Raw genomic sequence first — 14003 nt, 5'->3', positions numbered from 1 at the left:
AAGTGTCTGAGTGAGAGTGTAACTTCAAGTGTTTTGCTTCCCATGGTCGTCTTGTCACTGGTTAAGATGTTTACAGGGGTTAACATTTCCATTTTTATTTGTTATTTGTATTTTCATGTATTTATTCCTTTCTTTTTTTTGCTCCAGAATTATGTCTTGAGGTATATTTCTTTCACCTTTAAGTTGGCCCAGATTGTCATTCATTTGAAGCTTATTATCAGTAGCTCAGTGGCTGAAAGTTGTACTACGGCTCTAAACTCTATAACACTTCTGTCTGGTATCGTATTCTAGCATTAATATCTTGTTAGAGGCTCGGCATTCAAGGAGGAGAGGTGGCAGTTTTAGGCCAGGTTAGAGTAAAAATAACATAGCACCTTATCCTTAGCAGTTTTAATTCAGCCCGTTGCACGATAATATTCTCATCAGTATTAATTGTGCACTTTTTGTCAATATTAACAAGAAATAATAGACTTGCAGTAAAATAGTGGTGGTAAAAGAAAAATGATTGGTTATGAAGAGTTGGTGTCTCACTTGTTACACTTGTCTCCGTGGTGTGGTCGTCTGTGTAAGTGTATTGGCTTCATTGTACCCCTTATGGGATGTGTAATAGTACCCATCATCATCATCTTCATCATCATCATCATCATCATCATCATCATCATCATCATTATTAGCATCATCTTCATTATCGTCATCGTCATTATCTCGTCATTTTTTCTTTGTCATCATCAGTATCACCATCATCATCTTTGTCTTTTTTCTTTGTCATCATCATCATCACAGTGCCGTTATTATAAATGATGTGGGTAGGATCCTGACCCGGAAAAAGGAATGGTGCCGAAGTTTGAGAACTGCCATTTTACCTCCCAAAACACACACACACACACACACACACACACACACACACACACACACACACACACACACACACACACACACACACTAGCTTACGTAACATACATTCTTTCTCGAGAATTTGACACGGAATAAAAATAATGCCTGTCACCTGAACATGGAGTGTGGGAGTCTGTTTGGTCTATTTTGGTGACAGCAGGACGAAAATTGTAAACCCGGGGACATGGGGGGGGGGGAAGGGAAAAAAAATGTTATGTGGAGTGCTAGGGACCTTGTTAGTTCATGGTTTAGTTTTGTTACGTGCCCCCTTTTTTTTTTAAGTTGTTACTTGATATTTGCCTCACTCCTCCTCCTCCTCCTCCTCCTCCTCACGGGAGCTAAAATAAAAAAAATACTGTATATTGATAAAAATAGTTGTCATCCCGCTGAAGAGGTTATTGGAGGAAGAGAGGGCGAGGACGAAGGAAGGAGGAAGAGAAATAACGGAAAGGATGGAAGACCGAGAGAGAAGAGGGAGGTCGGGAAGACAATAAATGGGGAAACACTAATGAAGGAGGAGAGGAGGAGGAGGAAAGAAGCTGGGAAGATATATCTATATATATATATAGATAGATAGATATGGATAGATAGATATACGTATAGATAGATACACAGTATATACCTATATATATGAAAGAGAGAGAGAGAGAGAGAGAGAGAGAGAGAGAGAGAGAGGAGGTAAGGAGATAAAGGGAAGGAAGGAGAGACGGCGGACGAGGATGAGGAACTGATAAGGAACAAGGAAGGAGGTAAGGATAAGGGAATGGCGAGGGAGGGAAGGAAGAAGGGAGAAGGAATAGAACAGTGAAGAGGTAAGACGAGGGGCACGGAGAGGGAGAGACGAGTGGAGATAAGGAGATGAGAGAGAGGGATAGAGAGAGGTAAGAATTTGTTGGGAGAAAGGGGAAGGAGAGAAGACTGAAGGAAGCGAGAGAAAGGAAGGAGAGAAAAAATGGATCATATGAGCGAAAGGGTGAGAGGAGGAGAGGCAAGAGAGGAGGAAAACGAGAGGAGAGAAATGAGGAAAAGAGAGACGGAGAGGAGGGAGACAAAAGGAGAGGACGGTAGGAGAAAGAGAGAAGAATGAAGGAAAGGAGAGACAGGGAGGGAGGGAGAATTGATGAGAGAGACGAGAACGGCGCAGGGTGTAAATGAGGTGTGAAGCGGGCGATAGTGTGGTGGTGGTGTGGTGGTCATGGGGTGTGGTAGTGGTGATGTGATGTGGTGATGGTTATTGCGTGTGGTGGTGGTGGTGGTGATATTGGTGGTAGTGGTATGGTTGTGGTGGTGGAATGTGGTGGTAGTGGTGGAGCTGATGGTGTGCATGGTTCGTGTGTGGTGAGGTGGTGTGTGGTGGTGATAATGTGTGGTGAGGTGGTGTGGTTGTGGTGGTGGTCGTGTTTATTGTGTCTGGTGAGGTGGTGTGTGGTGGTGATAGTGCGTGTTGAGGTGGTGTGGTAGTGGTGGTGGTCGTGTTTATTGTGTGTGGTGGTAGTGATGGTGGTGGTTGTCGTAGTTGTGGTCGTGGAGTGTGGCGTGTATTTTGTATGATGATGGTCGTGGAGTGTGGCGTGTATTTTGTATGATGATGGTCGTGGAGTGTGGTGCGTGGTTCATATGATGATGGTAGCAGTATGAGGTGATGGTAATAGTAGGTGTGTGTATGGTGGTTGTGGTGCTGGTGGTAGTAGTAGTAATGGTGACAGGACATAAATATCAAACAGTTCCATACGACAATGAGACAAACAACTCAGCTGACTCCTCTAGCAATATTTCTTTCCTTAACTATACATAGGAGTTGGGTCTATATAGGTAGGAGTATTTGTAGTCCGTGGTTCGTCTGAAAGGTTGTACTCCTGCAGTCCACCATCCTCCATTTGGTGGATAGAGAGGGAGTTCAGGGACGTTTGTATAACCAGGCAGTGGAGCAGAATGTTATATCGGTGCCACCACGTGAAGGCGCCTATCCCTGTACTATGTAGGATGTACAGTTAATAGGAGGCCCAAGGAGGTTATAATTGTTAGTCTAAACCCAACATAGATTGAAGAGCCGACAAACGTGTGTGAGAAAAAGAAAATTATCGTGGCCTACCTTTTTACTTAAACTTGGCCCCGGTTTTCCTCCTTTTGCAGCTTATTTCACGTAGCTGAGTGACAGAAAAAAAGACAGTGCTACGGCTCTACAACCTTTTCATAACACTACTTTATGACCAGCCTCATTTTATAGTGTAAATCTGTTGCCAGGACTCTGCATTTAGCATGAAGTTGTTTTGTGGTGGATTTGATTGTGATGGTGGTGGTGGTGATGGTGGCAAATGTGGTGTGATGGCAGTTATAGTTGTGGTGATGATGGTGGTGGTGGTTATGGTGTTAAAGGTGGTAGTCGTTGTGGTAGTAATTGTGGTGGCGAGGGTAATATTGGGAGTTGTGGTAGTGATTGTGGTTATGGCGATAGTTGTAGTTTTATTTGTAGTAGTTGTGGCAGCCCATTGTGGAGGTGAGTGTGGTTGTGCCATTCTCTCTGGTAATTGTGGTGACTATGTTGGTGGTGGTGGTAATAATAGATAAGAGAGAGAATATTAGGAACGGGAGGAAAGACTAAAGATAGGGGAGAAAGAGGGTAAAAGACATTAGGGAGAAAGAGCATATTAGAGATAAGGGAGAAAGAATATTAGAGATAGAGGAGAAAGAGAATATTAGAGATAAGGGAGAAAGAGAATATTAGAGATAGAAGAGAAAGAGAATATTAGAGATAGAGGAGAAAGAGAATATTAGAGATAAGAGAGAATGAGAATATTAGAGATAGTGAGAAAGAGAATAATGGAAGTAGAGAAGAAATTCAATAACATTACTCCTGTGTTCCTGCGTGTCGAGTAAAACAGACAAGAGGAAGATATTAGAGAGAGAGAGAGAGAGAAAGTGGGTGAGTCTCGTACCTGTAAACCCTTTCATTACGAGGACGTTTCATTTTTGGTGTTTACTATTTCCGGACAATTTTATTCATCTTTCGTAGAGTTTCTTGGACCTGGAGGGGTTATGGAGCCTTCCTTAAGCCTTAGATTACCAGAGGGCTCTCCTAAGCTGAGTAAAGTAGTATGGTAGCAGCAAGATTGAAGTAAGAAAAAGAGGTAATGGTATTGAGGAGGTAAAATTATTTAAATATCGGTAGGCCACCCTCCGGCCCTTACGCCGCAAATGGGGTAATATGGACCGAGCGTTTACGTTATTAAGAACTTCACATTCAGTGGAGTTCTTAGTGATATTGTAGATATTATTTATTTATTTATTTATTTTTTAAGGACGGGGGGAGATCTAGAAGGCTGGCATTCCAAGAGCGTTGGAGATATAGACTATAAATTTACAGGAGTGATGTATCTTGGTTGCAGGCCTCTTTTGGCACATTTTTTCTTTTTCTAGCGCTAGTGCCATCTGTTATTTTTTCGGTTTTTGCTCTCCTGTGCAGCAAAAACTATTGACTTCATTGCTTTGCAAATGTTCCATTATGTAGTCGTCAGCATACACAAGTGCACCTGTGTATTGATGTTGAGATTCAACAAATACTTTCTGGGATATTGAAGAAAATAAAAATGGCCGCCACATGCTTGAAAGTGATAAGTCGGAAAGTAGGCTGTTTGGCCGATTTTGTCCAAACTCTGTGGAAATGCAGTGAGTCATGAGTGAACTAGGTTTGCATAGTATGAATGCCCTTGACTTTGATCTCAAGGTCACAGGTCAAAATCCGTAAAAAATTTTGAGTCATACCAAAAGTCCCCTAATATTAGGATGCCTGTAATGATAACAAAAGTATTTTCATCTGGAATGTGGATTTCTTTGAATATTGCTTCAGCAATTTCAGAATTCTAGTTATATATATATATATATATATATATATATATATATATATATATATATATATATATATATATATAAACTCTTTAGCTCCCAGGGTTCCTGTGCGAGGGATTTTGTTGGAAGGGTATCAAACGTATCGCCCTCCGCCTGTCGGCTCATAGTAGCGACGCTCGTACAGTAGGTCCCCACCGCATTGTTCCTTTCCTTATGAAATGCTGAAAATGCCCAGCTCCGTCCTATATTGAGGACACTGGACTCAGATGAGTTACATATATATATATATATATATATATATATATATATATATATATATATATATATATATATATATATATATATATATGGGTTGAAAGAACCTGTGTGGTAGGTGGGGGCGCTCACCATCCACTCATTCGATGTAGTGCTGCTCTCGGGTGTCTGTCCTTTCCTCTCGTCTCTCCATTCCTTCCTTCCTCTTCTGTCTTTCTTTACTTCATTCTTTCCTCGTCCTTCTGCCTACGGGTGACTTTGCACTCCCTCTTTTGTCTTTCTTTCGTTCATTCTTTCCTCTTCCTTCTGCCTACGGGTGACTCTACACTGACTGACAAGCCTAATGGTTTCCTGTACACCAGGAAACCATTTACTACGCTGGGTGGTGACCATATAACCAAATTTTGGCGCCTGGTGGTTTATTGGGTAATTACAGCGCTCCAATCGGATTGAACCGGTGAAGGTTTATATCCAAAGGGTGGTTGGGGTTATTGCTCATGTAATGCCACTCAGGGATGAGTGAGGCTGGTCACTCATCCTAAATGTCAGGACCGAGTTGCCTATCCCCGGGCTTCTACGCTTCTCATGGGGCAACGTTGAATTGGATGATGGATGGATGGATGAACCTAAGAGTTTATATATATATATATATATATATATATATATATATATATATATATATATATATATATGAAAACTCTTAGGTTCTTTCAACCCATATTTGAATATAGCATTGTGCCGATTCGAGAGTTGAGGGGAGGGAGTGGGATAAGGGGGAGGGTCAGGAGGGGAGGAAGAAGGAAAAAGCAAGGAGAGAGAGAGGGGGGGGGGAGAGGGAAGCACGAAGAAAGGCTGAGGAAAAGTGAGTTGAGAGTCAGACAGAGGAGGAAAGGAAGAAATAAAAAGTAGGAAGGAAGGGTCGAGAAATTGGGAGGAAGGAAACTTAAAGGGAAAGAAAGAGGAAGAAGGCAAGAGAGAGGGAGAGGGAAGAAGGAGACGGAGAGGGAAAAATGGAGTGAGGAAAGTTGGAAGAAGGGATGAGTGGAGAGAGGAAGAAACGAGGAACAGGCAGGAGAAGAGAGAGAGAGAAGTAAGGGAGTTGGAAAGGGCAGAGATCAGAAATAGTTTCTGAATGACAAGTGTATATGAATGGGCAGAGGAGGAGGAGGAGGAGGAAGAAGAAGAAGAAGAAGAAGAGGAAGAAGAGATGGAGGAAAAGAAGGGGGAAGAGGAAGAGGAATGGGAGGAGGAGGGGGAGGTTGAAGATGAGGAGGAAACTAGGATGAAGGAAGGGAAAAATAAAGTAGAATAAAATAATTATACAAGCACAAGGACTAGGAAAGGAATAGAGGAGGAAGAAAATAATTGTGAGTACACAAGAAGCCATAAGAAAAAAACGCTAACGAAAAGAAATAAGTAAGTGAAGGATAAAAAAAAAATAGGAACATAGAAGTACAAGCTACAGGAAGAGAGAGAGAGAGAGAGAGAATAACAACAAAAACAAAAAAATGATAAACAAAGGACCAGTAAATGATCGAAAAAAATGGCCCAAAGATTAGTTTTTTATCTCACTTCCGGTCCGCTTATTCTATTGTTTGTTGCTCATTTTTATTTATTTTTTATTTTTATCTAGCGACTATTGTTTGGTAGGGCAATAAATCTCGACTTCATGTTTTTTCCAGTACATTTATGATATTAGCTGTAGTTAGAGAGAGAGAGAGAGAGAGTATGTGTGTGTTTGTGTGTGTGAAAAACAGTAAAAATACGGAAATGCTACAAAAAATCTATTGAACTACAAAATTTCGGCAAACTTCAGGCCATCATCGGGTATTTTATGTGTCCTATATTATGTGCATGACAAATAGAAAATATAAAAGACCTTATTTAATCCCACTAACTAAAGATTAAAAGACATGAGTTAAACCCCCCCCCCAAAAAAAAAAAAAAAAAAACGCAAACCCTCCTCACAGGTAAGAAGGTCAAAGAGAAATGCAATGAACCGCGCAGAATATTATGTATGTATGTATGTATGGAGAGCGAGAGACTGACGAGGAGAGTGTATGTGAGTGAGGTGGAGGGGGGGGAGAGGGAGGGGGAGACCGAAGATTAGATGTATATGAACTGCAGCGCGAAAATTCTGACTTGGAATAAAATCGTCAGGAAATAGCAAGAATAAAGAAAGACGTATGTTCTAAAATTCAATAAAACGATTTGGGGTTATAAATTGATGTTTTAGGGACGTGCTTGGGCTGAAAGGGTTGTAGTCACGGTATTTTTGTATTGATAAATGGAGGAACCGGTAAAAATAGCAGCGAGAAAGAGTAAAAGGTGAGTCCAATTTAGGTGGTATTGGGGTCAGTCTTGAGATAGCCAGGTGGTTTTCTAACAATACCTGGACGGTTATAGCTACCACGGCACGAGAGAGAGAGAGAGAGAGAGTTACAAGGACAAGCAGTGCCTCAGAATGTGTTTCCCTACAAACCATAACTAGGAGGTACACGTTGCTACTCTAATACTAAGAGAGAGAGAGGAGAGCGAGAGACAAGATAATGGTGACAGAAAAGGAAAGAGAGGAGGGGAAAGGGAGGGGAAAAGAAGAGGGAGGTCAGAGCCAGAAAGTTGTGGAAGAGGAGGGGGTTATTTTGAGCTTGGTATTGTTTCTCTCCCCCCCTCCCCCCCTCTCTCTCTCTCTCTCTCTCTCACACACGTCGTAATTTAAAAAAAAAAAAAAAAAGGAAAATAATCATGAAGACGTGAAATGAACCTTCTCCCCTTCATTTAGTTTACTGTTTATATTGTGATTCGTCGCCGTGCATCGAAACAGATTGATGACGCATGGAAACCGATTGATGACGTGTGGAAACTGAGTGGTGACGCATGGAAACTGATTGATGACGCTTGGAAACTGACTGATGACGCGTGGAAACCGATTGATGACATGTGGAAACTGATTGATGACGCTTGGAAGCTGATTGATGTCGTGTAGAAACTGATTGATGACACTTGATAACTGATTGATGATGCTTGGAACCTAATTGATGACGCGTGGACCCTGATTGATGACACGTGGAAACTGACTGATGACGCATGGAAACTGATTGATGATGCTTCGAAACTGATTGATGATGCTTGGAACCTGATTGATGACGCGTGGAACCTGATTGATGACGCGTGGAACCTGATTGATGACGCGTGGAAACTGATTGATGACGCATGGAAACTGATTGATGACTTGTGGAAACAGATTGATGACGCATGGAAACTGATTGATGATGCTTGGAAACTGATTGATGACGCTTGGAAACTGATTGGTGACGCGTGGAAGCTGATTGATGACGCGCGGAAGCTGATTGATGACGCGCGGAAGCTGATTGATGTTGCTTTGAAACTGATTGATGACTCGTTTAAATTGATTGATGACGCTTGGAAACTGATTGATGATGCTTGTAAACTGATCGGTGACGCTTGTAAACTGATTGATGACGCTTGTAAACTGATTGATGATGCTTGAAACTGATTGATGATGCTTGAAACTGATCGATGATGCCTGGAACCTGATTAATGACGCTTGGGAACATTGATGACGCGTAGGAACTAGTTGATGACGTGTGGGAACTAATTGATGATGTGTGGGAACTGATTGATGGCGCATGGAAACTGATTGATGATGCTTCGAAACTGATTGATGACTCATGGAAACTGATTGATGGGGAAGCATGCTTGGACAGGACAGATGCCCGTTGATCTTGTGTCAGGAACTTAGGGCCAGCCTTTTGACCTTGCCCTGGACCTTTGACCCTACTTGACCCTCCGCCTACCCACCAAGTTTGGTTGAAATCGGATCAAAATATTTATTCTTTACCTTACCTTGTGACCTTGACCTTTGAGCCATTTTTCTGAAATAGAGTAATTACGTTTTCGACTTACCTGAAATCCTTCCACTAAGTTTTATCCTAATAATTTGAGTTTTTAAGGGGTGGAACCTATGACCTTACCGTGTGACCTTTATCTCAGACCGATTGTTCTAAAAATTGAAAAAGTCCTCCCTTTCCTGCCCTTCAGCCTTTCCACCAAGTTTCGTCATAATCGGAGAAAAAGTGTCTGTCCGTCTTTGCCATTGATCTATGTCCTATGACCTTTTCTGGCCTTTAATTACCTGCTCCTCGGATGGATTTCAAGTATTATGTCACATTTGGTGCAGTTCCTTCCAATAATTCATCCATAATTTTACTAACAAACAGGTAGGACGAACAGACAAACCGGACCAAACATACAATCTCCCGGGGGTGTAGGGAGGGAGGGAGGGAGAGAGAGAGAGAGAGAGAGAGAGAGGGGGGGGAGGGGGCTGTAGAGAGAGAAAAAGTTAAATGGATGGAGAGAGGGGAGGGACAGTGTCAAAGGTTGATATTAATGGAAGACCCGGTGAGAGAGAGAGAGAGAGAGAGAGAGAGAGAGAGAGAGAATCAGAGTGGGGTGAGGTGGGTAGAGAGCTGTCAGACTATAACTATCAGCGTCACAGCAGAAATACGTGTTGACCTTTTAAATCCTTTCACCTCGAGTTTGTAGTGTTCTAGTTTATTTTTTGTTACACCCCAGACGATTTTTCTAAACTTAAAAAAGGCTTGTTTTATTGAAAGGGTTAATGAAGGCTCTGTCTAACTGCTCGACGGTGAAAAGTCTCTCCAAAACAGAAAAAAATCGACGGAAGATATCGAGAAGAAATTTTAGAACGACGTCATGGAGGGAAAAGTTAAAGCCAAGGATAAGAGATACTTTATTTTATTTTATTTTTATTTTTTGAGAGAGAGAGAGAGAGAATGGACAGAGGAAGGAAAACAAATGAAAACAAAGTAATTACATACACCAGATTACATATGTCCTCCATTTGTAAAAAAAAAAAAAAATCTGTAACAGTTGGACTTGAACAGCTGTAGGTTGAAGTTCGGGGAGAAACTAATCTGGGGAAGTGAGTTTCAAAGAGAAGCAGTTCGGCGAATAAAGTTATTCTGATAGGCAGAAGTTATGCGATATGGCAGCGTGATAGTCAGATCAAAAGTGTAACCAGATGCCCGTGTAGCTTGGGGGAAGGCGTGGATGTGCGGCATAATGGATGCAACTTCATTTGAGCATTTGCCATAAAAGTATCTGTAAAATAATGAAAGGGAGGCAGCATCCCGTCTGACTTGTAGGGGAGGTAGTTCTTTTGTAATTGTTGGGTTATTAGTTATTCTTTTAGCTTCATTTTGAATTTTGTCCCTTAGTTAAAAGTCTCGCCACATCCACTCCACAAGGGTCGGCAATATTCGAGCTGAGAACGCACATGATTTGCTGTGAATAGATTAGAACCAGTCAGCTTTAAACTCATCCGCTATGAAAGACCTTCTCGTTGCTAGATATAATAGGCAGGTGAGAGAAAGATTACAGCGAAAGAGACGTCCATGCACTGAAGGAATTAACGTCACAACTAAAACTCGAGATCCCTGCATTTTGTGTGTGTGTGTGTGTGTGTGTGTGTGTGTGTGTGTGTGTGTGTGAGAGTGGATAAAGTCTGGTCTTGTGGAGAGCATGGTGAATGAGAGATTGACTACGAGATTGTTTAGTGAGTTGGAGGGGAGACCAAGGATGAGATGGAAGGATGGGGTGGAATGGTATTTGAATGAGAAGGGTGTAAATTAGAAATAGGGCAGTCTGATAACGGAGGATAAAATGACATGGAGGCGATTTGCTTGTGGCTAGTCTTCCGGAATTAAGATGGTCAGGTAGATAGAATAGATAAATAGACAATAAAAAAACAACGCCTGTTTACCACGTGGACAAATTTTCTGCCTTATAATGCCACACCAAAGTAAAGATGGATGAGAATAAAGACAGAGAGAGAGAGAGAGAGAGAGAGAGAGAGAGAGAGAGAGAGAGAGGGGTGGGGGGGGAGTAAATATGAGAAAAACTGATGAAAAAAAGTGGAGGGAAAAAGGTAAGAGGAGGAAGGAGTTTGCTTATCTGATCTTGACTTCCGGGTGGGTAAGTGGAGGGGAAGGGTGGAGCAGAGGGAGAAGGAATAGAGAATGAGGAGGATTAAAAAGGTACAGAGGAAAGCAACCAGCAACAGATCTATTGGTAGGAAATAGGAGGAGGAGGGGAGGATATAAAAGATAGAAAAGTGGGTAAGAATATGAAGGAATAGGAGTGATGTGGAGATGAATAGGAGAGAGAGAGAGAGAGAGAGAGAGACGGGAAAGGCCGGCTTAAGGGAGGAGGCAGGTGAGGGCGGATTAAGGTGGGATGCAGGATGAATTAGTTCAGGCAGGCTGAGGAATGAATGGGACAGGTGCACCACAGGGAAATGGCGGTGGAGTGGAGTGGGATGGAATGGAGTAGAGTGGAGTGGAGTAGGATGGAGTGAAGTGGAGTAGGTTGGTGTGGAGTGGAATGGGATGTTGTGGAGTGGAGTGGAGTAGGATGGAGTGGAATGGGATGGAGTGGAGTGAAGTGGAGTAGGATGGAGTGAAGTGGAGTGGAATTGGGTGAGGTAGAGTGGGGTGGGTGGGAAAGTGGAGTGGAGTGGTGTGAGATGGGGTGAAAACCGGTCGGGTGGAGTGGCGTGGAGTCGGGTGAAGTGGGGTGAGAGTGGCGTGGGGTGGTGTGAAATGGAGTATGGTGGGGTGGAATGGATTTGAGTGGAGTCGGTTGGAGTGGAGTGGAGCTAAATGGGGTGGAGTGTAGTAGGGCAGATGGAGTGGATTGGAGCTAAATCAGGTGGGGAGTAGTTGGGTAATGGAGTGGAGTCGAGCGGAGGGGAATGAAATAATGGCAGTTTTTCATCATCATCGTCATCATCATATCATCATCATCATCATCATCATCATCGCCATCATAGCCAGTATAGGACCAATGACTCTCCTATCGTCCTCCACACTGATCATTTGGTTGTGAGTCTGTTCAGTGTAATCGAAGCACATCTAAGTGTATTATTTCCCCTTCTTTCCTATCTACCCCTTCCTCTCGCTCCATCTCTTGAGTTGCCGCCTAGTTAATCTATTTCTTCATGTACTGTTTGTTCTATGAAAGATGTAATTTGTGCTAATCCATTTTTTTTCTCATAGTGACTTTTTATCTCTTGCCTTATCAGTAGGAAACAATATCTCTCATTGGGTGACCTAACTTGATCATATCCAGTCCTCTTTGATCACATACTAAGTTGGCGTTTCAAGAATTCTGTTAGACTTTACATTTCGTATCCAGAAGCCAGAACTGTACCTTCCTGAGGGTTTAAAAACATATAATAATGCCAAAATAGTCGATATGTAACGAAGACTGGCTGTAAAATAGAGTAGGGTGGGACGGGAAAGGACGGGCTGCATGGGACGGGTTGACGGGACATAGGAGAGATAGATACATGAGACAAGACAGGGAAGAGATAGATACATTATACGAGGCATGGTAGAGATAGGAACATTATCCTAGAAATAGACAGACACTTAAGCCCAGACATTGAAGAGAGATATGTATTAAACGAGACGCAGAAGAGATAGATACATTAGACTAGACAGGGAAGAGATAGATAGAGGATGGAATAGACTCGGGAGCCAAATCAAGTGGAGTGGGGACGGAAGGGGTTGTGTGGGGGAGAGGCTGGTTGTTAGACAGAGGTGAAATTAACACAGAGCATATCTAACTGGGAAGAGATGGGACGGGAAAGGAGAGAGAGAGAAAGAGAGAGATGGAGGTTAGGTGGTGTGAGATGGGCGGGGTGAGGAAGGTAATGGGCAAGACCGTGTGTGTGTGTGTGTGTGTGTGTGTGTGTGTGTGTGTGTGTGTGTGTAAGTCATTCGCAAAGACAGAGCCCTCCATAAACGGGCAGGGCAGGGCAGAGAAGAGTTGTGGTTGAGGTGGCGGGGTGAGTCTGGGCAGGGGAAGGGACACACCTTGATGGCATTATAATAGGGTACATCAGATTATGGTGGTGGTGGTGTTGGGGGGGAGGGGGGAGACTTAATACCTCCTTAACTGTATTCTCGAGCCTTTCCCTACACTGACATTTCATTTTAGTGACAATACGACTAAGTGGGATCTCAAGTTGGAGATCCCTACAGTTGTAAGGAATACAAATTGGTATCCATTTTGTTCAGGTTCATGGACAGCACACACTTGTCATCGTGAGCGCCGGTTGACAGTGTGAGATTTATTGTCTGAGATGATTAGACCTTAGTTTTGACACGAATCTGGGAGATAGCTTAAATTAATACCGGTATGTTTGAATACGCATATAGTATATACCCGGTATATCAGCAGCATAACCGATACAATGGTAAGGAGGTTCTGGTAGACTCCAGGAGAGAACGTGTAGACTGTAACTTTCATCTATTAATGAACATTTTTAAGGCTGGTATACGAACAGTTTCAAGACGGTTATATCGATAGAGCAGCTGGAAAACTTCTTGTACAGACTAAATAAAGAAGTGGACACTAAATTGTCCATTTACCATTATTCCATGAAGCTGGTAGAACTACATGTATATGGGTGGCCGAAGAGTCAGCAGACTCCTACCAGAGTAAGATTAGGCTATCAGTGTCTTTATTAAGAAACAAAACGTATTAACGTAGACACCAAATGAAGGCTATCCTAGCAAAATATCTCTGACCCACTGTGGCAATATGTAATGTTCTGTGAAAAGATACAGGTATATAGAGATCCCTGTGTCACGAACCTTACAAATAGGTGAATGCTGTCTCTATATCGTGATGTTCAGAGGTTTCTGACTAAATATCCAGACATTTCTTAAATGCCATCATACTGTAAATATGAGAATCTTAGATACTTTGGCAGTTTTTCTATAGTAAGTTAACTTTGTGTTTCGAAATATCGTATTGTCATTTGCGAAGCAGAACAAGATACAACTTTAGGACCTATTATGTGCCACAGGAAGGGTTGGTAGTAGAAAATGAAGCTGATGGTAGATGGGACACCCACAATTCACTCACGTCATGCTGTATTGGCTTCAGATTACTTT

The 14003-nt window shown here is 42.4% G+C and overlaps 1 protein-coding gene across 1 annotated transcript in view; it reads left to right on the top strand.

The window, feature by feature from the left end:
* The window catches only part of LOC145403356 (exostosin-1b-like), a 135126-nt gene that overhangs the window by 26255 nt on the left and 94868 nt on the right, over positions 1–14003 (top strand). Inside the window, exon 2 of the mRNA XM_080275144.1 lies at positions 8240–8483. Coding sequence (XP_080131270.1) covers positions 8240–8483 — 244 coding nt within the window. The remainder of the gene's footprint in view (positions 1–8239; positions 8484–14003) is intronic.

This window comes from Coenobita brevimanus, chromosome 60 (genome assembly GCF_032717465.1).
Source record: "Coenobita brevimanus isolate Jiangsu-jjx chromosome 60, ASM3271746v2, whole genome shotgun sequence".
NCBI lineage: Eukaryota > Metazoa > Arthropoda > Malacostraca > Decapoda > Coenobitidae > Coenobita > Coenobita brevimanus.
This window is presented reverse-complemented; position numbering and strand designations above follow the sequence as displayed.